The following is a 27,782-nucleotide window of genomic DNA, read 5'->3' as shown; positions in this document are numbered from 1 at the left end:
TACATAGTTTTGTATCATCTGCAAATATCGATATTTTACTGTGTAAACCTTCTACCAGATCATTAATGAATATGTTGAAGAGAACAGGTCCCAATACTGACCCCTGCGGTACCCCACTGGTCACAGCGACCCAGTTAGAGACTATACCATTTATAACCACCCTCTGCTTTCTATCACTAAGCCAGTTACTAACCCATTTACACACATTTTCCCCCAGACCAAGCATTCTCATTTTGTGTACCAACCTCTTGTGCGGCACGGTATCAAACGCTTTGGAAAAATCGAGATATACCACGTCCAATGACTCACCGTGGTCCAGTCTATAGCTTACCTCTTCATAAAAACTGATTAGATTGGTTTGACAGGAGCGATTTCTCATAAACCCATGCTGATATGGAGTTAAACAGTTATTCTCATTGAGATAATCCAGAATAACATCCCTCAGAAACCCTTCAAATATTTTACCAACAATAGAGGTTAGACTTACTGGCCTATAATTTCCAGGTTCACTTTTAGAGCCCTTTTTGAATATTGGCACCACATTTGCTATGCGCCAGTCCTGCGGAACAGACCCTGTCGCTATAGAGTCACTAAAAATAAGAAATAAAAATAAGAAATAATGCCTGACCCTGTAAAGCTCATAGATTTCCATTGGAGGTTTTCGTCCGCATTGCACGTATGAAGTGGCAAACAATTTGCCCCCTGGTTACCTGTAATCGCGATTGTGCATGCGCCTAATGACGGATATGCGATCTGTTATCATGATTGCACCTGTGCCACCTGATATACCCTTATTAAGTGACGGACACTTCCTTCTCCGCTGTATACCACAACCACCGGTATTGCACTATTCAATCATTCCATTTTTTTTTCTTTCTGCTTGGTGTTTCCCCACACTTCCCCTGATGAAGCTGTGACACAGCGATACGTGTGGGGTTTAATTCCGCACACATGGGCTATGCTGCTGTGCATTTCCCACCATTATTTTCATCATGTGTGACTCCCCCTAGCATTGCTCCCCTTGGACTTGTTTTTGCTACTATATATTCAGCTCCCGCATTCATCGTTGGCCTTTATCTGCTCTAGGGTGGCTTTGAGGGTTTTTGTCATTAGTGTGTTGTATAATGTAATGACCATTTCGTCTGTGTACCATTTCTCATTATTTGGCTTTGTACAATTGCTGTGATTTACTGCACATAGTTAGGTCCATATATATTTGGACAGAGACAGCATTTTTCTAATTATGGTTGTAGACATTACCACAATGAATTTTAAACAAAACAATTCAGATGCAGTTGAAGTTCAGACTTTCAGCTCTCATTTGAGGGTATCTACATTAAAATTGGATGAAGGGTTTAGGAGTTTCAGCTCCTTAACATGTGCCATTAACATTTGTGGTTACGATACGATACGATACACTTTATTGATCCCGTGGGAAATTATGGTATCACAGCAGCACAACTTAAATCATAAAAATCATAAAGGAATTACATAGTTGACATGACAGTGGAGTTGACAGAAGAACATTATACATTAGAATAGGACATACACAGCGAGTGAACTGAAATGTAGAGAAATAAGTAGACATTCACCTTGGTGGTTTAACCCTAATGTTATTGTTGTACATTCCCATGGCAGTTGGCACAAACGATTTCCTATATTTTTCCTTCTTACACCTCAGAAGTATTAGCCGGTTACTGAAGGTGCTCTTCTGTCTCATGAATAGCTCATATAATGGATGTGCATTATTGTTCATAATTGCCATACACTTTTTCAGAGTTCTTTTCTCCACTACCTCCCCAAAAGAGTCCAGATTGCAGCCCACAGCAGAACTTGCCTTCTTAATAATCTTATTCAGCTTATTAGCATCAGAGGCCCGCACACTACTACACCAGCATGTGATTGAAAAAAAGATGGCACTTGCCACTACAGACTGGTAGAACATTTCTAACATTTTGCTATACACATTAAAAGACCTCAGCTTCCTTAGGAAATACAATCTGCTCATCCCCTTCTTGTAGACAGTCTCTGAGTGGCATCTCCAGTCCAGTTTGCTATCCAAATGGACCCCCAAATATTTGTAACTCTCAACCTGCTCTACCTCCTGACCAGCAATAGTGATCGGTAAGCATTCTATCTTTATCCTGCTATAGTTGGCCACCAACTCGTTAGTTTTCTTAACATTTAGTTGTAGATAGTTACCATTGCACAAATCCACGAAATTCGACACCACCCTTCTATATTCCTCATCCCCCTGATCTCCCCTGATGCATCCCACAACCACGGAGTCACCCGAAAATTTTTGAAGGTGGCAAAGATCAGATTTATACTGAAAGTCTGAAGTATACAGAGTGAAAAGAAAGGGCGCAAGCACCGTTCCCTGGGGGGCACCAACACTGCTCAGTAATCTGCTTGACACCACTGCTCCCATCTGTACAAACTGTGGCCGATCTGATAGGTAGTCAGTTATCCAAATTCTCATCCCCTCCTCAACCTTCATATCAGTCATCTTTTTGTGTAGTAAAAGTGGCTGCAGGGAATTAAATGCACTCGAGAAATCGAAGAACATCGCTCGCACCGTGGTTCCGTCAATCTCCAGAAATGAATGTACCCTATGTAACAGAGAGAGAATAGCATCATCCACCCCCAATCTATGTCGGTAGGCAAACTGAAGGGGATCGATAAAAGCGTTAACCCTCGGTCTTAAGTGAGCAAGCACTAATCTTTCCAAGGCCTTCATAGCGTGAGATGTTAAGGCTACAGGACGATAGTCATTTAGGGTTGCAGGAGAAGAAGTCTTGGGTACCGGCACCAGACAGGAAGTTTTCCATAACACAGGTACCCTCTGTGTTTGTAGACTTCCATTAAATAGGCGTGTAAAGACAGTACACAGCTGGTCTGCACACACTTTAAGGACACGTGGACTGAGTCCATCAGGTCCTGCAGCTTTACCAATGTTAAGTGACTTAAACTGCCTCCTCACATCATTTTCGGATACTCTGCTTTTTTCGGTTAACTGCATTATTGTTTACTGTTCATAAGCATCTGCCCTATCTCACTTTATAAAGTGGATCCTTGCCTGCGGCTTTACTGTTTTAAATGATTTTATGGCTTTCTATGGTTCATTTTTTGGCGTATTTCAGGTGTGCTCTTCACTAGTGTATCCCTTTTTTCTATGTTACGGTTTCCTATGATACATGATGTAGCACCATGGCACACAGTATAGGCTGTGCACCCGTTTCCTCGTATTGCAATGTATTCATGAATTTGGCACATACTATGCAGTTGGAGTACATTTCTGGAATAGTTTCCACCACTTTATTGGTATAAATTATAATGAGCTTGTCAGATATGCTTGGCCACACCACCAATAGGCTATTCAAACTTTCCAAAACGCTGGTTGAGTTGGTCAATGCAAAAGGTAGCATTATTTATGTTCACCTGTAAGCCGAGCAAAAAAATGTAGGCATTTCAAGCCAGAAAACAAGCGGAAATGGCTTGGTCAATTGAAAAAAAGAGACTATAGTAAAAGACTGTGCAAAAATTTGAATGAAACCAATTAAAAAAATATATCTTTATCCAAAAATATATGCATTTAATAGAAAAAAAAAATACATACATAGGTCTCCATATCATATGAGCCTCGTTCAGATGTACATGAGTCATGTACACGTTCTATGTTTTTCACAGATAGATCTTGTACCTGTTATAGTATAGAGGGCTGGACCCATGTCTGAAAAACAGTGAGATGTCAGATTTTGAATAAGTCATGCACCAAATTACCCATCTAAGTCTATGGGTCCTCCAAAATCACAGATGGCACACTGATGGCATCAGTGTCGTATTCATGTTTAATATTGCAAAATGTAGGAGAAGCTTTGCAGTTTATTTTTTCTTCAGTGAAAAATCACTGACCAAACACGGAGGACAAGCGAAACTTTTAAAGAATCAGAGATGTCAGATGAGGGGTGTGTATATGAAGAGTAACACTATTTCTGTATTTTTAGCATGTCCCCACACTTGTCCCTCTGAATAGACTTTAATAAGATACAGGTGTAAACCTATCACTCGTTGAAAGTGAACGATCAGAGCAGGAGACAAAGTGGCTTATTACAAAGTTTTGTCTCTCTACTTGTACTGTTGATGTATGGAAAGAAAAAAATGTAAAAAGGTGCATTTACTCTTCAAATCTAATAGCAATACAACTGTATTTGTGCAAGTTGCAGAAAAAAAAAACCAGCTTTGAATATGTGAACACATCCTATTGCTTAGGCGTCTTTCACACTTCCGTCTTCCAAATCTGCACAGGATCCGTCAAGACGTTGAAATGACGGATCCTGTGCAGATTGTGGAAAACGGGTGCACTGGGCCCGTCTTTCTGACGGACCCGTCGAGGCTATGTGCACCTGTTGTGTATGCGTCTTCGCAGCGGTTTTCACAACACAAACCAGGTTAAAAAAAAAATAAAAAAATTGCAGTATTCTCACCTACAGGTGTCCCGCGCACCGATGCTCCCGGCACCTAGCGTTCCTAGGAATACATTGCGACTTCTCGGGAGATTTTGCAATGTATTCCTAGGAACGCTAGGTGCCGGGAGCATCGGTGACGCTGCGCGGGACGTCGGTAGGTGAGAAAATTGCGATTTTTTTTTTTTATTATTTTTCACATTATATCTTGTTACTATTGATGCTGCATAGGGAAAGAAAGCAAGCGAGAGAGAATTTCCCTGACGGGAAATTCTTCCACGCATGCTCTCTTTGAAACGGCGGGACCCGACACATCCTGCGCCCATAGGCTTCCATTGTAGCCAGTGACAGGCAGCGCAGGATGCATTGCAGACCGATTTTCCGATGTGCAGAAAAAACGTTCCTCTGAACGTTTTCGCTGCCCGACGGACCGTTTTTTTTTACACAGGATCCAGTGTACGACGGTTGAAACGAATGGCCATCCGTCACAATCCGTCGCCAATACAAGTCTATGGGAAAATGCAGGATCCTGCAAATTTTTTGGCATTCTCAAAAATCGACGGATTGTGATGGGAGCTGATAGACGGAAGTGTGAAAGAGGCCTTAAAGGCAGCAGTAAAAGTGTAGCTGTGCATGAATGAATCTAAATACAGCTAGCTAAAACACATCAAGATGAGGACCTGGGTATACTGGCTACCTGCAAAATAAGGCAATGTTTACACCACATTTGGTTTACACAGTGTATTGATTGAGCCTGTCTGCAATCTCCTATAGGCCCAACGTGATTACAGCGTAAGCAGTGCCACTCAATATTTCTCATAATGAAGCTTCTCATCACTTACAAAGAAAAAATGGGAAATCTGGTTTTGTTCTTTATCAAAAGAGGCAATCTGTACAAACATTCAGGATTGCGTTCAGTATAAAGATTTGGAATCTGCTGCACCTATAGCGCTTATCGACTTAAATATGGGTTCAGGAAGACATATTCCCTGTAAGGTGTTACACCGGGGTGACTTGGCTTGCATTCCTCTCATGTGGGGTTCATTTGGTCTTTCTAGCCACCTACAGTATTTAAATATATATAACGTCTCGGTTATCAGGGTAATAAGTGTAGTCCAATCACACGACCAACCAAAGTTACTTGAAGTTAGTTTTATTAACCTCGTTATGTTATCATTAAAATAATATATGGATATTAACCTGAAAGAAGTGCAAAATTTTAGTAACTAGATCATATCAAACAACTGACAAGATCTAATGTAGAAAAGATCAGTGCAATTGTAGTGTGAACCCCGAACTTCTATGGTAATAATCTTCCATAAGGGTCCATATTGATAAATTCTAAAAACTCGTGGGCCTTAACTAATTCTCTATCTCTGTGTCACTGGTGGTCACAGTTTGCTCCAGTCCATTACAGTGGCCAGTTTTCATGCCTGGGTGATAAAAGCCATTAACCTGGCCAGGTCCTTTCTTACTGGATACAGGGCACGAACTTAAGACTTGGCTGGATCTCTTGAGATTTATAAAACTTCTTTGCATCTTGTACTCCAACATCATATGATTCTGAGGTGGTAGACCCAAACAAGCCCTGGAACAATAACACAGTTCATGAATGTCACAGATGGAATAGGAACGACTCCAAGGCATAGGAAGTAAAACATTAGCTCCCAGTATGGACAGGTCACCTTAATGTACCAGTTCGGGTTCTTTTCCTTATTTCACCCCCGGATAGGTATCAGTAACGCAAGTTCCCGGTCGTTAGTAAAATACTGTCCAGTCGTCATTTTCTGCTGTTCCTGGCACTACTCCAGTTCTCTTCTGAACCACGTGACCAGAGTTGTTACTGGCCGGATCACTTCAGTTTTTGCTGGACAGACCTAACTCACTGCTAAATGTAAGTCTATGAGACTCAGAATACGGCTTTCAGACAGAGGTACAGCCAGAGAGATCACAACACTAACCAACAGTGACTTCCACCATTCAGCGGAGTGGTCAGAAGATAGTGGCACTGGGAACAGCAGAAGATAGCCTCTGACACATATTTTACTACATACAGGAACATATGTTACCTATCTGGTGGGAATATATAAGAAAACCCCAGAGAGGTACCACAAAAATGAAGCAAATGCAAAAGATATTAAATTAGTTGCAAGAAAATCCATATCGCCGCATATTAGGAGACATTCCCCCCGTACACTTTAGAGGTGCTCAGAAATATCAGAAAAGTCCAGATAGCAATGGCAAAACATATGCTATAGTATGAATTGCAGCACTCATGGGGATATAAAATCCAGAAGACTTTATTCCGGAAGCATAAAATGACAGCAGGTTGGCACGTGGAGTACAGAAAATATGGACAACCATCATTTTGTGCTTTTGGGACCAGGAAGAAATGCAGATCAGGCACAAAACAGCTGTTAGGCCGGGTTCACATCAGCGTTCAGGTGCTTTGCGGAGGGCTGCATACGTCCTCTCCTAAGCTTGGCCTACTTCTGCATACATCCTGCATTCCTATGTATGTATGCGGATGCGTCGTTTTGACACGCCAACCGCTCGCACAAAACGCAACTTGTTGCGTTCCCGTGAGGTCGGCGGGGGCCTCAAAACTACGTATCCGCATACATCCGCACGTCCAGCATACCCGATGTTAAAGATAGGTACACAGGACACATGCAGAAGTAGGCGGGGCTTAGCGGAGGACATACGCAGCCCTCCGCAAAGCACCTGAACGCTAATGTGAACTTAGCCTTATCCATATTCTCTGTATTCCACATGCCTAGCCTGCTGTAATTTTATGTTTTCGGAATAAAGTCTTCTGGATTTTATATTCCAATGTGCTGCAATTCATCTTATATGATATTCTTTGAACATTACCTTTAAAAAAGACACGAAATTTCACATCCCGATCAAACCACAGTAAAATGTACTTCGTAATAAAGCATATGGCCAGATCAAGATATTGCACAATGTATGAAATATTTGCCATCTCAAGACACTACCAGGGAATTATAACAAGACAATCTGAACTCTGGTGGGAAACATTTGGAAGATCCACAGAGTCAGATTTCTTACTGGATGTTCATTCTGCAGTAGACATTTGTGTGGTTGCCACCCTTTTGCCACAAATGATACAAATAAAACTTAGTTTACATGTAATTATCTTAAGTGGGTAAAATTGTAAAGAACGTGTGCCGTGCTTGCATGCTCTTTCCATTAGAGCTTGTAAGCACTGGGCTGAAGCTGTCCAAATCGCCTTCAGTACTATTGCACTCCTCCATGCTGCAATGCTGCCTCTGCCTACAGCATCAGAGAGCACAATTCGCGTCAGGAAAGCAAAAATATCGCTAAGGCAGGAGAGCACCGCCCCAAACCAGCAGGCGGCAGAGACGCTAGGGAGCAATGCAGTTCTGGAGATACAGTGGGGGAAATAAGTATTTGATCCCCTACCGACCATTAAGAGTTCTGGCTCCTACAGACCAGTTAGACGCTCCTAATCACCTCGTTACCTGCATTAAAGACAGCTGTCTGAAAGGGAACCTGTCACCCCCAAAATGGGAGATGAGCTAAGCCCACCGGCATCAGGGTCTTATCTACAGCATTCTGTAATGCTGTAGATAAGCCCCCGATGTATCCTGAAAGATAAGAAAAACAAGTTAGATTATACTCACCCAGAGGCGGTCCCTATGCGGTCCGGTCCAATGGACGTCGCTGTCCGATCCGGGGCCTCCCATCTTCTTACGATGACGTCCTCTTCTTGTCTTCACACTGCTGCTCTGGCGCAGGTGTACTTTGTCTGCCCATAGGACGTCATCCTATCAAGATGGGAGGCCCCGGACCGGACCGCGACGCCCATCAGATCAGACCGCCCCTGGGTTAGTATAATCTAACCTCTTTTTCTTATCTTTCAGGGTACATTGGGGGCTAATCTACAGCAGGGGTGTCAAACTGCATTCCTCGAGGGCTGCAAACAGGTCATGTTTTCAGGATTTCCTTGTACTGAATAGGTGATAATTTAATCACCAACTCATTATTTGTGTAGGTGATTAAATTATCACCTGTGCAGTACAAGGAAATCCTGAAAACATGACCTGTTTGCAGCCCTCGAGGAATGCAGTTTGACACCCATGATCTACAGCATTCCAGAATGCTGTAGATAAGCCCTTGATGCTAGTGGGCTTAGCTCATCTTTCATTTTGGGGGTGACCGGTTCCCTTTAAATAGTCACCTTTATAAAAGACTCCTGTCCACAGACTCAATTAATCAGTCAGACTCTAACCTCTACAACATGGGCAAGACCAAAGCGCTTTATAAGGATGTCAGGGACAAGATCATCGACCTGCACAAAGCTGGAATGGGCTACAAAACCATAAGTAAGACGCTGGGTGAGAAGGAGACAAGTGTTGGTGTAACAGTATGAAAATGGAAGAAATACAAAATGACTAACAATCAACATCGATCTGGGGCACGATGCAAAATCTCACCTCGTGGGGTATCCTTGATCATAAGGAAGGTGATCAGCCTAAAACTACACAGGGGGAACTTCTTAAGGATCTCAAGGCAGCTGGGACCACAGTCACCGAGAAAACCATTGGTAACACATTACGCCGACAAAGTTTAAAATCCTGCAGTGCCCTCAAGGTCCCCCTTCTTAAGAAGGCGCATGAGCAGGCCCGTCTGAAGTTTGCCAATGAACATCTGGATGATTCTGTGAGTAATTGGGAGAAGGTGCTGTGGTCAGATAAGACAAAATCAAGGTCTTTGGCATTAACTCAACTCGCCGAGTTTGGAGGAAGAGAAATGTTGCCTATGACCGAAAGAACACTATCCCCACGGTCAAGCATGGAGGTGGAAACATTATGTTTTTGGTGTGTTTGTCTGCTAAGGGCACAGGACTACTTCACTGCATCAATGGGAAAATGGATGGAGTCATGTACTGTAAAATCCTGAGTGAAAACCTCCTTCCCTCCACCAGGACATGAAAAATGGGTAGAGGCTGGGTCTCCAGCAATACAATGACCCAAACATACAGCTAAGGCACCAAAGGAGTGGCTCAAAAAGAAGCACATTAAGGTCATGGAGTGGCCTAGCCAGTCCAGACCTTAATCCCATAGAAAACTTATGGAGGGAGTTGAAGCTCCGAGTTGCCAAGCGATTGCCTCAAAATCTTATTGATTTAGAGATTATCTGCAAAGAGGAGTGGACCAAAATTCCTCCTGACATGTGGGCAAACCATCATCAACTACAAAAAAGATCTGACTGCTGTGCTTGCCAACAAGTGTTTTGCCGCCAAGTATTAAGTCTTGCTTGCCACAGGGATCAAATACTTATTTCTCCCTGCAAAATGCAAATAAAATTATATAATTTATACAATGTGATTTACTGGACTTTATTTTTGATATTCTATCTCCCAATGTTAAAATTAACCTACCCTTAAAATTATAGACTGTTCATGTTTTTGTCAGTGAACAAACTTACAAAATCAGCAGGGGATCAAATAATTATTTCCCCCACTATAGAACAGGAGACAACCCCTTTAACCCTTGTCAGGCTGCATAATTTTACAACCTTAACAGGCTGCATAGGTACAATTGTACCTTCACATATACCTCCACTGTGGGAAGACTTTACTTGGTTTCAGAAACTAAAGTTCATTCAGCTACAAATGTTATGCTGATATCTATTGTTCAGTGTTGTTACTGGTCACTTATGTTGCTGTCAATTAAGTTAATTCAAACTGGGAGTGGCTTCTACTTGTCTTCCTGCCTCCCTCCTCTCATTAGCCATTTTGCTGTTCATCTCATTGCTGTGAGCACACATTTCTAGGCTTGTGAAGTCTTCAATTTCTTGGAAACGAAGGTAGGAAAGTCTCACAGCATCTAACAGCCAGTTATACCTTTATTCTCATTATGTGGGGACAGAACAGTCAAATTGTCTTTCAGCCTGGACTTGGCTTACATATATTTTGTATGAAACTTATCACTATAGGTATAATTTTTATACGAAAAATGGATAATAATTAGTATCTACATATTGTTTTACGATGTTTTATTTATATTCAGCACAAAATACGAAGCCAAAATTCATCTAGCAAGTCATCATGAGTGATAGTAATGCTGGATCTAGTTTCCGCCATAATCCAAGAAAACGTGTTTGCAGGTTAGTATAATTTTGTGAAAAGCCAATAATGTAGTATTTCGGAAAATTATTTATTTTACATTTTTTCATATTTACAGATTTACGTCTGACGAAATAATGCGAATGCTAGAAGAATCTGATTCTGAGCATGAGGATGAACCATATGTTCCATCTGATGATGAAAACTATGTACCACAAGTGGATGTTACTGAAGAAGATTCAGACATTGAACAAGAAATGGTCATAGAGCATGAAAATGAATACGAATCAGACGAAAGTGTTGAGGATGATTCTGTGCCTCAAAGTGCAGGCGACATTTGGACTGCTAAGGATGAAACTCAATGGTGCAGTAATCCACTGCCAAATGCACAAACAAAATCTCGTAATGTCCTACGACAAAGAGGTGGCCCTGCAGCAATCAGCAACCTATATACAGCAAAAGAGCTATTCAAGTCCATCATGACTCCCGAGATGTGTGACATCATATTACGGGAAACGAATCGAAAGGCCAAGAGAGTTTGTGATGCTTACAACAACGAACTGGTACAACGTTTTCCTGATTCTTCCAAACGGCCACCACAAAAAACATTCAAGCAATTTACTGAAACTGAACTTCATGCATTTTTGGGCATACTGATTGCTGCTGGTGTGCACAGAGCCAACAAAGAGAATCTGGAGGAAATGTGGAATGTTGCTGCTCTGCCTCTTATACGTGCAGCCATGTCTCGTGACCGCTTCAAGATGATACTCAGATTTATCAGGTTTGACAACGAAAATACACGTGCAGAACGTGTGCAAACAGATAAAGCTGCACCAATACGGGACATCTGGACAATGCTGAACAGTAATCTGGAGAGAGCCTACAAGCCATATCATTGTATCACCGTCGACGAGCAATTATTTCCATTTAGAGGTCATACTAAATTTACCCAGTATATACCTTCAAAACCAGCTAAATATGGCATAAAGATTTTCTGGGCTTGTGACTCATCAAATGCCTACCCTTTACAAGGTCAGCTCTACACTGGGAAACCAACTGATGGTCCTCGACAAGTAAACATTGGAGAACGAACAGTATTGGACCTAGTGAGCTCGTATAAAGGCTCTGGAAGAAATGTCACCACCGATAACTTCTTTACAACCATGGAACTAGCTAAGGTATTGAACTCCTGGAACATGACACTAGTTGGTACAGTGAGAAAAAACAAAAGGTTCCTACCTAACAACATGCAGCCTGCCAAAGAAAGGCCTGTATACTCGACAAATTTTGCCTACAATCATGATGCAACAGTCTGTTCATATGTACCAAAGAAGAACAAATCAGTCGTGCTTCTATCATCTATGCACATGACGGGAGAAGTTGAAGAGACACTAGCAGCCAAGCCAGAGATAATAAAATACTACAACATAACAAAAGGTGGCGTTGATGTTATGGATAAAATGTTGGGAGAGTACACTGTGAAACGACGAACATCACGTTGGACTTTGGCATTTTTCTACAATATGATTGATGTCAGTGGGTTAGCATCCTACATCATCTACAGAGAACACAATCCAAGCTTCAGGGCAAAGGATCAACGAAGAAAGTTCCTGAAAGATCTCGCAAATCAGCTGTGTATGATTGCAATTGAAGATCGTAGTACAAACAAAATGATAATGAGAAACCATTTTCTTCGAGGTGCAGTAGAAATGGTGCTTGGACGATGCATTGTGGTAGCATCGCAGCCAGCAGCTGGCCCCAAAATACCTCATGGTAGTCGTGGACCCTCCCCTGTTGTTGGTAGTTGCTATGTCTGCAGAGACCTGAGGCGAAAACAACGCAAGACTAGAAAGTCTTGTGTGGTTTGTGTGAAACCCATTTGCGATGAACACTCTGTAGCAAAGCCAACATGCATTACTTGCAAAGAAAATCAATAAAAAAAAGTTTCTTACATTTTCTTTTATAATGTAAATGAACAGTTTTTTACTTGTTTATAATAGTTAAATAGCATTATCATTAAAAAAAAATTTATGCTTTTTCCCTTGCATTATCTTCATTCAAAATATATGAGGTACATTTGTACCTATGCAGCTTGTTATGGATGCAAAAAGATCTCGACCCCTTATCTCGGAAGCGGGTGGAGATATTTTATTGAAATTTGGCCAATATATTCTGGACCAAAAATGTAGAGATGTCACGAAATTTCAGCCCTCTACGTCTTTTCAAAAAAAAGTTATTGCAATTTTAAAACGGAATAGTTACAATTGTACCTATTCAGCCGGATAAGGGTTAATACAGAAAGAGCTTATACATTACCTCAGGATGTTCTCAATGCAGTTTCTTTGTCTGAAAAGAGCATTAATTACTGGGGCTCCTTCCGGCACAAGAGGGGCTTTACAGAGGAAGCTGAGAATGGAGAGTACACTGTGAAAAGTCTGGAAATCTTCATCTTTTTCACAGCGGAAAGTTATCCTTTGACAAACTTCAGTAAGGATTACCAAGTCTAGGATAATGGGACTAGCAAGAAGGGAGTCCTAAAAAAAAATAATAGAAGTTATAAAAAATGTGCTAAACACTTTCAAAAGAACTTTTTATGGCAACAGAAAACATGATTATGACATTGTGAAAGCTATTAAAGACAAACAGATAATCCGGAATTATTTCCCTGTCTGTATGGAACGTGAATGCATGACAAAAGTTGGGAATGGCCACTGTTCCACACTGGTGAAGAGGTTTTACCACCACACAGGTTCATGCTATATTGCTAGTCTACATCCTCACTAGAAATGGGGGTCTACAGATCCCTGGAGCAAAGGACGTCGAATCTACTACAGTGGGACAAAACTGCAGTTTCTGCATAACAATGGTTTGGGAAGGATTTTACAGACAAAAATAAATCACTATTTACCACTTTTTATTTTTTTTTTAAATACTGGGACCTACAACATTCAAAACATGAAGGCATAGGATCCAGCATAAATTTACACAAATAGACCCTCCCCCAGTATAGTGCTCTTACACTCGGCTACCCTCCCCCAGTATAGTGCTCTTACACTCGGCTACCCTCCCCCAGTATAGTGCTCTTACACTCGGCTACCCTCCCCCAGTATAGTGCTCTTACACTCGGCTACACTTTCCCAGTATAGTGCTCTTACACTCGGCTACCCTCCCCCAGTATAATGCTCTTACACTCGGCTACCCTCCCCCAGTATAGTGCTCTTACACTCGGCTACCCTCCCCCAGTATAGTGCTCTTACACTCAGCTACCCTCCCCCAGTATAGTGCTCTTACACTCGGCTACCCTCCCCAAGTATAGTGCTCTTACACTCGGCTACCCTCCCCCAGTATAGTGCTCTTAAGGTACCGTCGCATTTAGCGACGCTGCAGCGATCTAGACAATGATGCCAATCGCTGCAGCGTTGCTGTGTGGTCGCTGGAGAGCTGTCACACAGACAGCTTTCCAGCGACCAATGATGTTGAAGTCCCCGGGTAACCAGAGTTACCAGTGTAAATGTAAAAAAAAAAAAAAAAAACACTACATACTTACATTCCGGTGTCTGTCCCCCGGCGTTCTGCTTCTCTGCACTGTGTGAGCGCCGGCCGTAAAGCAGAGCGGTGACATCACCGCTGTGCTTTACGGCCGGCCGGCGCTCACAGTGCAGGGAAGCAGAACGCCGGAGGACGGGACAGACACCGGAATGTAAGTATGTAGTGTTTGTTTTTTTTTACATTTACACTGGTAACCAGGGTAAATATCGGGTTACTAAGCACGGCCCTGCGCTTAGTAACCCGATGTTTACCCTGGATACCAGTGAAGACATCGCTGAATCGGCGTCACACACGCCGATTCAGCGATGTCTGCGGGAGATCCAACGACGAAATAAAGTTCTTGCCTTTCTGCTCCGACCAACGATATCACAGCAGGATCCAGATCGCTGCTGCGTGTCAAACACAACGATATCGCTATCCAGGACGCTGCAACGTCACGGATCGCTAGCGATATCGTTGTTAAGTTGTTCAGTGTGAAGGTACCTTTACACTCGGATACCCTCCCCCAGTATAGTGCTCTTATACTCGGCTACCCTCCCCCAGTATAGTGCTCTTACACTTGAGGCCTCCCCCTCTGCTCACAGCACGCCGGCATTTACCACCAACATGTCTCAAGGTAACTGTACACAATTTTTGTGATATATATGTACAATTCTGTTGCCTGGATTACACTATGTACTCCCTAGCTCTCATCATGCATAGGGCTTGACCATGGGGGTTTATTCAATTCAATCCAATACTATGTGCACATTTAGGATTGTTCACCCCAGTTCCACCATTTAGCATTTGCTGGCATGCAGTCAGAGTGGGGTGCTCGGATTTTTGTTTTCTTTAGCATTGTTTATGTCATCTACATATGCTATCTTTAGATGTTGCTCCTCCTTTATACCTTTTTGTCCATATATTGTGTTCATTTATAGTATGCTTATGTATATTTAATACTTTAATAAACGAATTTTGCATATTTATCACTCTTTCTGATACCTCTATTCTTTCAGCACGGACCCTTGGTCAATAACCCCAGTATAGTGCCCTTACGCTCGGCTACCCTCACCCAGTATAGTGCTCTTACGCTCGGCTACCCTCCCCCAGTATAATGCTCTTACGCTCGGCTACCCTCCCCCAGTATAGTGCTCTTACGCTCGGCTACCCTCCCCCAGTATAGTGCTCTTACGCTCGGCTACCCTCCCCCAGTATAGTGCTCTTACGCTCGGCTACCCTCCCCCAGTATAGTGCTCTTACGCTCGGCTACCCTCCCCCAGTATAGTGCTCTTACGCTCGGCTACCCTCCCCCAGTATAGTGCCCTTACGCTCGGCTACCCTCCCCCAGTATAGTGCTCTTACACTCGGCTACCCTCCCCCAGTATAGTGCTCTTATACTCTGCTACCCTCCCCCAGTAAAGTGCTCTTATACTCAGCTACCCTCCCCCAGTATAGTGCCCTTATACTAAGCGACCCTCCCTCAGTATAGTGCCATTATACTCAGTGATCCTCCCCCAGTATAGTGCCCTTACACTCGGCTACCCTCCCCCAGTAAAGTGCTCTTACACTCGGCTACCCTCCCCCCAGTATGGTGCTCTTATACTCGGCTACCCTCCCCCCAGTATAGTGCTCTTATACTCGGCTACCCTCCCCCAGTATAGTGCTCTTACACTCGGCTACCCTCCCCCAGTATAGTGCCCTTACACTTGGCTACCCTCCCCCAGTATAGTGCTCTTATACTCAGCTACCCTCCCCCAGTATAGTGCCCTTATACTAAGCGACCCTCCCCCAGTACAGTGCCATTATACTCCGTGATCCTCCCCCAGTATAGTGCCCTTACACTCGGCTACCCTCCCCCAGTAAAGTGCCCTTACACTCGGCTACCCTCCCCCCAGTATAGTGCTCTTATACTCGGCTACCCTCCCCCCAGTATAGTGCTCTTATACTCGGCTACCCTCCCCAAGTATAGTGCTCTTACACTCGGCTACCCTCCCCCAGTATAGTGCTCTTAAGGTACCGTCGCATTTAGCGACGCTGCAGCGATCTAGACAATGATGCCAATCGCTGCAGCGTTGCTGTGTGGTCGCTGGAGAGCTGTCACACAGACAGCTTTCCAGCGACCAATGATGTTGAAGTCCCCGGGTAACCAGAGTTACCAGTGTAAATGTAAAAAAAAAAAAAAAAAACACTACATACTTACATTCCGGTGTCTGTCCCCCGGCGTTCTGCTTCTCTGCACTGTGTGAGCGCCGGCCGTAAAGCAGAGCGGTGACATCACCGCTGTGCTTTACGGCCGGCCGGCGCTCACAGTGCAGGGAAGCAGAACGCCGGAGGACGGGACAGACACCGGAATGTAAGTATGTAGTGTTTGTTTTTTTTTACATTTACACTGGTAACCAGGGTAAATATCGGGTTACTAAGCACGGCCCTGCGCTTAGTAACCCGATGTTTACCCTGGATACCAGTGAAGACATCGCTGAATCGGCGTCACACACGCCGATTCAGCGATGTCTGCGGGAGATCCAACGACGAAATAAAGTTCTTGCCTTTCTGCTCCGACCAACGATATCACAGCAGGATCCAGATCGCTGCTGCGTGTCAAACACAACGATATCGCTATCCAGGACGCTGCAACGTCACGGATCGCTAGCGATATCGTTGTTAAGTTGTTCAGTGTGAAGGTACCTTTACACTCGGATACCCTCCCCCAGTATAGTGCTCTTATACTCGGCTACCCTCCCCCAGTATAGTGCTCTTACACTTGAGGCCTCCCCCTCTGCTCACAGCACGCCGGCATTTACCACCAACATGTCTCAAGGTAACTGTACACAATTTTTGTGATATATATGTACAATTCTGTTGCCTGGATTACACTATGTACTCCCTAGCTCTCATCATGCATAGGGCTTGACCATGGGGGTTTATTCAATTCAATCCAATACTATGTGCACATTTAGGATTGTTCACCCCAGTTCCACCATTTAGCATTTGCTGGCATGCAGTCAGAGTGGGGTGCTCGGATTTTTGTTTTCTTTAGCATTGTTTATGTCATCTACATATGCTATCTTTAGATGTTGCTCCTCCTTTATACCTTTTTGTCCATATATTGTGTTCATTTATAGTATGCTTATGTATATTTAATACTTTAATAAACGAATTTTGCATATTTATCACTCTTTCTGATACCTCTATTCTTTCAGCACGGACCCTTGGTCAATAACCCCAGTATAGTGCCCTTACGCTCGGCTACCCTCACCCAGTATAGTGCTCTTACGCTCGGCTACCCTCCCCCAGTATAATGCTCTTACGCTCGGCTACCCTCCCCCAGTATAGTGCTCTTACGCTCGGCTACCCTCCCCCAGTATAGTGCTCTTACGCTCGGCTACCCTCCCCCAGTATAGTGCTCTTACGCTCGGCTACCCTCCCCCAGTATAGTGCTCTTACGCTCGGCTACCCTCCCCCAGTATAGTGCTCTTACGCTCGGCTACCCTCCCCCAGTATAGTGCCCTTACGCTCGGCTACCCTCCCCCAGTATAGTGCTCTTACACTCGGCTACCCTCCCCCAGTATAGTGCTCTTATACTCTGCTACCCTCCCCCAGTAAAGTGCTCTTATACTCAGCTACCCTCCCCCAGTATAGTGCCCTTATACTAAGCGACCCTCCCTCAGTATAGTGCCATTATACTCAGTGATCCTCCCCCAGTATAGTGCCCTTACACTCGGCTACCCTCCCCCAGTAAAGTGCTCTTACACTCGGCTACCCTCCCCCCAGTATGGTGCTCTTATACTCGGCTACCCTCCCCCCAGTATAGTGCTCTTATACTCGGCTACCCTCCCCCAGTATAGTGCTCTTACACTCGGCTACCCTCCCCCAGTATAGTGCCCTTACACTTGGCTACCCTCCCCCAGTATAGTGCTCTTATACTCAGCTACCCTCCCCCAGTATAGTGCCCTTATACTAAGCGACCCTCCCCCAGTACAGTGCCATTATACTCCGTGATCCTCCCCCAGTATAGTGCCCTTACACTCGGCTACCCTCCCCCAGTAAAGTGCCCTTACACTCGGCTACCCTCCCCCCAGTATAGTGCTCTTATACTCGGCTACCCTCCCCCCAGTATAGTGCTCTTATACTCGGCTACCCTCCCCCAATATAGTGCTCTTACACTCGGCTACCCTCCCCCAGTATAGTGCCCTTACACTTGGCTACCCTCCCCCAGTATAGTGCGCTTATACTCGGCTACCCTCCCCCAGTAAAGTGCTCTTATACTCAGCTACCCTCTCCCAGTATAGTGCCCTTATACTAAGCGACCCTCCCCCAGTACAGTGCCATTATACTCAGTGATCCTCCCCCAGTATAGTGCCCTTATACTAAGCGATCCTCTCCAGTATAGTGCCCTTATACTCAGAGATTCTCCCCCAGTATAGTGCCCTTATACTAAGCGACCCTCCCCCAGAATAGAGCTCTTATACTCAGTGATCCTCCCCCAGTATAGTGCCCTTATACTCAGTGATCCTCCCCTAGTATACACTGTGCAGAATTATTAGGCAAGTTGTATTTTGATCACATGACACTTTTTATACATGTTGTCCTACTCCAATCTGTTCAGGCTTGAGAGCCAACTACCAATTAAGTAAATCAGGTGATGTGCATCTCTAATGAGGAGGGGTGTTGTCTAATAACATCAAAACCTTATTTAAGGTGTGCTTAATTATTAGGTAGCTACCTTTCCTTTGGCAAAATGGGTCAGAAGAGAGATTTGACGGGCTCTGAAAAGTCCAAAATTGTGAAATGTCTTGCAGAGGGATGCAGCAGTCTTGAAATTGCCAAACTTTTGAAGAGAACAATCAAGCGTTTCATGGCAAATAGCCAGAAGGGTCGCAAGAAGCGTGTTGGGCAAAAAAGGTGCAAAATAACTGCCCATGAATTGTGGAAAATCAAGCGTGAAGCTGCCAAGATGCCATTTGCCACCAGTTGTGCCATATTTCAGAGCTGCAACATTACTGGAGTAACAAAAAGCACAAGGTGTGCGATACTCAGGGACATGGCCAAGGTAAGGAAGGCTGAAAAGCGACCACCTTTGAACAAGAAACATAAGATAAAATGTGAAGACTGGGCCAAGAAATATCTTAAGACTGACTTTTCAAAGGTTTTATGGACTGATGAAATGAGAGGGACTCTTGATGGGCCAGATGGATAGGCCAGAGGCTGGATCAGTAAAGAGCAGAGAGCTGCACTCTGACGCCAGCGAGGTGGGGTACTGGTATGGGCTGGTATCATCAAAGATAAACTTGTGGGACCTTTTCGGGTTGAGGATGGAGTGAAGCTCAACTCCCAGACCTACTGCCAGTTTCTGGAAGACAACTTCTTCAAGCAGTGGTACAGGAAGAAGTCGGTATCGTTCAAGAAAAACATGATTTTCATGCAGGACAATGCTCCATCACATGCCTCCAACTACTCCACAGCGTGGCTGGCCAGTAAAGGTCTCAAAGCAGAAAGAATAATGGCATGGCCCCCTTGTTCACCTGATCTGACCCCCATAGAGAACCTGTGGTCCCTCATAAAATGTGAGATCTACAAGGAGGAAAAACAGTACACCTCTCGGAACAGTGTCTGGGAGGCTGTGGTGGCTGCTGCATCGTAAATAGATCAAGAAACTGACAGAATCTATGGATGGAAGGCTGTTGAGTGTCATAAAGAAAGGTGGCTATATTAGTCACTAATTTTTGGGGGGTTTGTTTTTGCATGTCAGAAATGTTTATTTCTAAATTTTGTGCAGTGATATTGGTTTACCTGGTGAAAATAAACAAGTGAGATGGGAATATATTTGGTTTTTATTAAGTTGCCTAATAATTCTGCACAGTAGTAGATACCTGCACAAACAGATATCCTCCTAAGATAGCCAAATCTAAAAAAAAAAAAAAACACTCCAACTTCCAAAAATATTAAGCTTTGATATTTATGAGTCTTTTGGGTTGATTTGAGAACATAGTTGTTGATTAATAATAAAAATAATCCTCTAAAATACAATTTGCCTAATAATTCTGCACACAGTGTAGTGCCCTTATACTCAGCAATTCTCAGGAAACCCAAGTGTCTTTTGCAGGTTTTTCCTGGTTGTATTTGCAGCACATATAATGCTGTGACCAGACCTTAGCTGGAATTACATAGGAAAGAACTACAAACAGTGGGGGCTCATTACATTTTTACTGATTATGTGCTTAGGCTATGTGCACACGTTGCAGAATTGCTACGTAAATTTCCGCAGCAGTTCTGCAACTACCTGCCGCGAGTATATCGCATGCGGAATTGGCATGCATATTCCCGCTAAACACTAGCGTTTTATAAGCGTAATTAGCTTGCAGAATGCTAGTGTTTTCCAAGCGATCTGTAGCCTCGCTGTGAAAAATTATTGACAGGTTGGTCACATTTCTCAAAAATAGTGTTTGACAAGTGTGACCAACTTTTTTCTATTGATGCTGCATCAATAGTAAAAAAATCTAATGTTAAAGACAGTTAAAAAAAAAAAAAAAAAAAAGTCATATTCTCACCTTCCGGCGGCCCCCGCAGCCTTCCCGCTCCTCGCGATGCTCCTGTTTCCAGTAATGCTTTGCGGCAATGACTCCAGGTGACGTAGCATCTCGCGAGACCGCTACGTCATCACAGGTCATTGTCGCAAAGCATTACGAGGAACGGGAAGGCTGCGGGGGCCGCCAGGAGGTGAGAATATCACGATCTTTTATTTTAATTCTTTTTTTTTTTTTTTTAACAGGTATATGGTTCCCAGGGCCCGAAGGAGAGTCTCCTCTCCTCCACCCTGGGTACCAACCGCACATGACCCGCGGTAAGCTGATCAATGCATTCTTATGTGTGCAGAATCCCTGCAAAGAATGAATAATGCTGCGTTTTTTTTCCGGAATGCGATTCCGCCGTGGGAAAAAAAACACAGCATGTGCGGAAATGCATTAAAAATGATGGGATGCTTATGTAAGTGTTTTTTTCTGGGGAAAACGGCCGAAAAAACGATAAAAAAACTCACTAAAAATCCTGAACGTGTGCACATACCCTTATAGTATTTTTTCCACTTTTTATCTAGCCGTTTCTTTTTTACCCATTATTCCATAAAATTATCTGAGGCAAAACACAGCTCACCAAATTATTTTTTTTTTTAAATGCCACAATAAAAAATAATACCAAAAAACGTACAAAATGATTTTGTTTTTTTTTTTAAATAAAATGTCCCTACAGGGAAAGATGTGCCCATTTCTTTGGTAGTTACAGCTCATTGTTATGGGTTACAGTGACCGTGACAGTGGTATCATGCAGGTCACCGGGCATGCTACTCTTCAGCAAAGTGTTTCGTTACTAGATGGACCCGTTAAGATGAATAAAATGGAAGGCAACAGGTTCTACCCATGTACTGTCATTTTCTGACTATGAAATTGGCATTTCCCGCGGGCACCATTACTATACACCTTCTTGCAGTTGCTTTACAACATAACATATTACAAATTCTAACACGGATGTGATCAAGACGGATATTACAAGGCTTACCTCACAAGTGTTGTGAATAACAATGGTGTTGGTGCCACCCATCATAATTTCGGATGTATACTCATCCATTGCTCTTTTACTGTCTCCCACATGCGGGACATACTTAATAACCACCTAGACACAGACAGGGAGTATTAGATAAAGCACACAACACGGGATACTGGCTGAAATAGAGTATTCCTAAAACGGTCCATTAGCGCACAGTATTGAAGATTCAATATCAGGAGTAGAAATATTTGATTGCAACCAAAAGATCAAACTGTTCGAGAAAAAGACGACAGATAGCAGGAGTACTCACACAGTGGTCTGGCTTCTCATTTGCTCCATACAAGATAGGGTTTGATTGAACCATGTCATCCACCACGTTGCTTTTGGAGATCTCCTTGGAGCGGAACTGCTGAGGAGCAGAAAGGTTCTTCCCATCATTGTTACCCAGGTGGTTATAGCTCACTATGGACACCGTCTGGGAAAAAAAAGAAAAAAAGTCATGGAGAAGTTGTGTAGTGTCATGCATAAACTGAAGCCGATGGGACTAACCTAGGCTTGCTGGGGGTCCACCCGCTGAGAACAAGGCTCTTGCGGAGAGGAGATTGCATATGTGCACTTGTGTTCCTTTTCTGCAAAGCACATTTTTGTGTGAGTGATGGGGTCTCACCAATCAGACCCACACAAATCACGTAGTTATCCCCTATCCAAAGGATAAGGCTGGAATCACACATGTAGCTTTTGTAGCATAAAGAAGCTAAAGTTCTATAAATGTACAAATATATTTATTACACACACGTTAGAATTATATTTGAAAAAAAAGCTAGGTTAAAACCTATGATGGCCTGTTATTTGAGCCTGGCAGACACAAGCGGGTGGTGAGCATGTACTATTTTATGGGTGCGTGACCCCCTAATTACCACCCGCTTAGTATTTATATGTAGCTGAAAGGGTGGATGCCCGGGTGCCAGTCACAACCAAGCACCTGAGAGGGAAAGAAAGCAGTTTTTAACCCTTCCTGTTTCTTGCTATATAGAGTGCTAACAAGTGATTATGCATATATTGCTGGTAATAGTAGTTCCAATAGAAGAGCCCTTCCACACACCAGGTTGCATCGGTATTTGTAAGCCAAAACATAACTCATTTTTCCATTACACCTTTAGCTGTCTTTGTTCCACTCCTGGTTTTTGCTTAGAAACACTGAAACAAAATACACAAAAACAAAGGCTTTCAAAAGTAGAGACTAAAGAGGGTTAAAGGGAATCTCAGAAAACTTTTACCATGTAATCTGAGAGCTGAATGATATTATATATTAGGAGGAGATTATCACTACACAAGGGGTAGTTGTCTCATGCCTCAGAGTCAAATGATCTGTGTAACCACGCCAGCACAAATGATTAGCATCTGCAAATATACAGTACAGTGTACATAAAAACCTGTTAAGCAGTGGTGTGGGGAGGGGCTCATACAGGGCTCAGCAAAGAAAACTGTGATTGTATCAAAACCACAGCAAGCAGCCCAGCAAGTGACAGCTGGAATCAGGGTCTCTGCCCCTAACTCATGCTGCTTTCTGATTACATAGTGAAAGCTTGCTGACTGATTCCCTTTAAATACTTATCAGTTGCCTGCCAGGGGAGTTGTAAGAGCTTTCAACAGCTCAAAGACGTGTTTGTGCTACCAAATAATGTTTTCTCTCAGTTTCTTCTCTGGCATGCTCTTCAGACTTGAGCTAGAACAACTAATTTAGATCTCGATTAATAGCCTGCTCGTTCGTCAGGTGACCGGAAGCCTGTTTAGACAAGCTGAATACAGTAGGAACGGTCGATTAAAGGCCGTGTGTCAGATTGTGTAAACATACCCTTAGAGTATGTTCACACAACAATTTTTTCAGGGAGGTGAAAACGATGAGGGTTTCAAGAGGAATCTGCTTCAGGAAACATTGGTTCTTTTTTTTTTTCTTTTTGTACATGTGCTCCGCTTGTCGTGTCTCTCCCTTTGATGTGGGCTCCGGTAATGAGCCAACATCTTTCCTGGCACATGTCAGCTGTTTTGAACAGCTGACATGTGCCCCCAACAGCCATAGGTGGATTGCAATTCAGCTCGCAGCTGTTAACCTGTGAAATGCCACTGTCAATCTCTGACAGTGGCATTTAATGTGATCACGCCGGAAGCGCGTCACTAATTTCTGCTACACAAAGGCGATCTGATCATTGCCTGTATGTAGCAGAGGCAATTGGATTATCGCAGCTTCTAGTCTTCCATGGAGACAATTAAAGCAAGTGAAAAGTAAAAAAAAGTTTTTAAAAATATAAAAAAATATAAAAGTTCAAATCACCCCCCCCCATTTGCCCCATTCAAAATAAAACAATTAAAAATAAACATATTTGGTATCGCTGTGTTCAGAATCACCCGATCAATACAAAAAAATTAATCTGATCAATAATCGGCGTAGCAAAAAAAAAAGTGAAATTGCCAGAATTAAGTTTTTTTGGTGGCCGCAACATTGCATTAAAATGCAATAACGGGCGATCAAAAGAATGTATCTGCACTAAAATGGTATCAATAAACGAAAAATGGAAACGCTACGGGTCTCGGAAAATGACAATTTTTTTTTTTTTTACAAACCTTCGATTTTTTTTTTCACCACTTAAATAAAAAAGAACCTAGACATGTTTGGTGTCTATGAACTCGTAATGGCCTGGAAAATCATGATGGCAGGTTAGTTTTAGCATTTGCTGAACATGGTTATAAAAAAAAAAAAAAAAGTTTTGCAATTTCACCACACTTGGAATTTTGTTTTCCATTTTCCAGTACATGATAAGGCAAAACCAATGGTGTCATTCAAAAGTACAATTTGTCCTGCAAAAAACAAGCCCTCACATGGCCATACTGACCACAAAATAAGTTATGGCTCTGGGAAGAAAGGGAGCGGAAAAAACAAACGCAAAAACGAAAATGTGTTGCAGCGTGATGGGGTTAAATCACGAAGCAGGCGTATTATCATTGTATTAATATTTCTTGAAGTAGTTTGCTAATATTTCTGTTGAGGTTTTCTGTAAAAGATTTTTTTTTCTTAGCGGTTTTCAGAGATTTTTTGACATTAGCAAGCAATGAAGAAAACACTAGCCTTTTTGGACAAAACGTTCAAAAAACAAAAAAACAGCCAGGGGTCTTCAGGGGTGTTTTCTAACCTTCCCATTGACCAGAAGAATGGTGTGCTTACTTCTTTTAACCACTTGGTGTTTATGGAGACCAGAAAGTGGGAATACATAAGAATGAATAGAATTTTTTTTTTTTTTTTACTTCGCCACTGGGCAGAGTTCAAGGCTTCCATAAGTTTTCGCCTGATTCATCGTATGCAACTCTTCTAAAAGTTGTTAAACTTGTCAGAACTGTACTCCAGTTTCCCTTGAAGTGATTTTATGTACACAAGATATTTTGGTGCAATTTCTCAGCCATTTTGCATTAAAGAGGTTAAAGACTAAAATAACGTCTATTTGAATGAAAGATTAAGGCTATGTGCACACCTTGCGTCGGGTCCCTGCGGGTTCTCCCGCAGCGGATTTGATAAATCTGCAGGGCAAAACAACTGCGGTTCTCCCTGCAGATTTATCGCGGTTTGTTCCGCGTTTTCCGCTGCGGGTTTCCGCCTATACTATTGATGCTGCATATGCAGCAATATGCAGCATCAATAGTAATGTTAAAAATAATAAAAATTGGTTATACTCACCCTCTGATGTCCGGATCTCCTGGGCGCTGCACCCGGCGTTCCGGTTCCAAAGATGCTGTGGGAGAAGGACCCTTCGTGACGTCACGGTCATGTGACCGCGACGTCACCGCAGGTCCTGGTCGCACAGCAACTCTGACCGGACGGCCGCGTGCAGCGCCCAGGAGCTCCGGACATCAGAGGGTGAGTATAACCAGATTTTTTATTTTTTAACCCCAAATATGGTTCCCAGGGCCTGGAGGAGAGTCTCCTCTCCTCCACCCCGGGTACCACCCGCACATTATCCGCTTACTTCCCGCAACGTGGGCACAGCCCCATGCGGGAAGTAAGCGGTTCAATGTATTCCTATGGGTGCAGAATCGCAGCGATTCTGCACAAAGAAGTGACATGCTGCGGGTTGTAAACCGCTGCGTTCCCGCGCGGTTTTTCCCGCAGCATGTGCACAGCGGTTTGCGGTTTCCATAGGGTTTACATGTTACTGTAAACGCTATGGAAACTGCTGCGGACCCGCAGCATCAAAATCGCGGCGGTTCCGCGGAAAAAACCGCTAAGTGTGAATATAGCCTTAGGATGCTTTCACACATCAGTTTTTTGCCGTCAGTCACAATCTGGCGAATTTTGAAAAAAATGGATCTGTCAAAAGTTTCCGCTGGATCCGTTTTATTCTCATAGACTTGTATTAGCAATGGTCTCACATTTCATCCGTTTTTCACCGGATCCGTCAAAATATTTTTTTCCGGCGGCCAGAGAAAACTGACATAGTACGCTTTTTGTGTCCGTCGAAAAAACGGACAGCGTCGGATCCATCGCCGTCCATCGTTTGCTAGAATGGAACCTTATGGCGCCGGATCCGTCAAATGACAGAATCTGGAGACGGATTCCATTTTTTTTAACTGAGCATGCTCCGATTTTTTTTAGGATCCAAATAGCTGGATCAGCAAGTCGGATCCATCGAAAAAAATGGATCTGTCGCATAAGTTTTTCACAATCTGCATTGGATCCGTTTTTTTCAACATTCGACGGACTGTGACTGATGGCAAAACACTGATGTGTGAAAGGGGTCTAAAAAAGGTTATTTTTTTACTTTGCACAAGAATTCAAGAACGACGCAAGCTACTTTGAAGAGTTTGGCGCAAAAAAACTGTCGCAAATACCACTATAAATCAGGGCTTAAGTGCACAAATACATAATTAAGTAACTTTCTCCAGGAGTTTAAAATTCAAGCAGAAAAGGAGGTTTTGGAGGAGCTTTTCTTTTCCTGAAGAGGTTTTTTTTCCCTGAAGAGTTCTTTGCAGCCTCGTTTGGAGAGGTTTCCTTCAGGGTCCTCTATAAAGAAGTAACAAGCACTTTCACATTCCCACCCACCAGTTTTCAAAACTTCTTAAGGGGAATAAAAAAAAAGAGAATAGTCATGTGAGCAGCAAAGTGGAATTCCCATACAAATAAACTGTAAGAATTTGCCAATAGTTTTTGAGGGGGATTCTGAAGAGGATCTGCTCCAAAAACTCTTGAAAAAAAAAACTCAGGGAGACCATAGGCCTTTGTCTGTGCTGTTATGCAGATGTGGACAGCTAAAGGCAGCCAAGCTGGGGGAAGTAAATCTGAATACATCACCTAAGAATACTCCCTCAGTGAGGCTTTGGTTCAGATTAAAATGTAAAATACATTCCTACACTCCAAAATGCTTTGAAAGGACGGCCTGAGGAGATTGTAGTACCATATCCTCAACGCCTGACCCTCTAGTCTGGCCTCTAAGACATTACATGATAGGACATTGACTTTGAGTGGTTACATCCAGCTCAAACCTTCTTGGGTTACTTTAGCTGAGCCTCCTTCGGTAAAGGACTGCAGTCTACTTCTATACATACAAGTAAGAGGGCCTCTTTTACAAATGTCATAGGCAAAAACGCTGCACACAAGCTTAGGTCTAACAATATTTTGGAGCACATATTTACCTTCAATCCGGCACCGACAAGGAAATCCACCAAAACGGACTTAATCTTCGTCTGCCCAGATTTAAAGTCATCTCCGCCAATAAAGACCGAGTGCCTCACAGCCAGTTCGATCGCCCCAGGAACAAATGTGTTTTGGGGAGATCCATTGATGTAGGCACAGCCTTCTAAAATGCTGGCCACTGCGAACATTGTGGAAGGGGACACTTCAAGTTCAAGCTGTGGAAGGGAAGAAACCAGAAATAAACATCGGTAAGAAACTAGCCAGAAGTGATGAAAAATCACTGACTGAGAAGCATTCATCCAATTCATGCCATTATATCATGAGAAAACGAGCGCAAGGATATTACTACATAACAATTCCTTTATTAGGTGACTAGGTCAGGATACCAACTCAGGGAGGGGAAAGTTCAGTGCTAGACTTGTGTTCTTGCCTTATCACCCCAAGGTTGTGC

The 27,782-nt window shown here is 43.2% G+C and overlaps 1 protein-coding gene across 1 annotated transcript in view; it reads right to left on the bottom strand.

Annotated features, from left to right (window-relative positions):
- Positions 1-5,603: 5,603 nt before the first annotated feature.
- ISYNA1 (inositol-3-phosphate synthase 1) overlaps positions 5,604-27,782 on the bottom strand; it is a 44,554-nt gene continuing 22,375 nt past the window's right edge. The window contains exons 7-11 of the mRNA XM_069740595.1: positions 27,331-27,546; positions 21,962-22,126; positions 21,664-21,777; positions 12,898-13,115; positions 5,604-6,054 (exon numbers count right to left, since the gene is read on the bottom strand). Of these exons, the coding sequence (XP_069596696.1) occupies positions 5,829-6,054; positions 12,898-13,115; positions 21,664-21,777; positions 21,962-22,126; positions 27,331-27,546 (939 nt within the window). The 3' untranslated portion in view covers positions 5,604-5,828. The remainder of the gene's footprint in view (positions 6,055-12,897; positions 13,116-21,663; positions 21,778-21,961; positions 22,127-27,330; positions 27,547-27,782) is intronic.

This window comes from Ranitomeya imitator, chromosome 1 (assembly GCF_032444005.1).
Source record: "Ranitomeya imitator isolate aRanImi1 chromosome 1, aRanImi1.pri, whole genome shotgun sequence".
Lineage (NCBI taxonomy): Eukaryota > Metazoa > Chordata > Amphibia > Anura > Dendrobatidae > Ranitomeya > Ranitomeya imitator.
The sequence above is the reverse complement of the archived record's forward strand: the minus strand, read 5'-3'. Positions and strand labels throughout refer to the sequence as shown.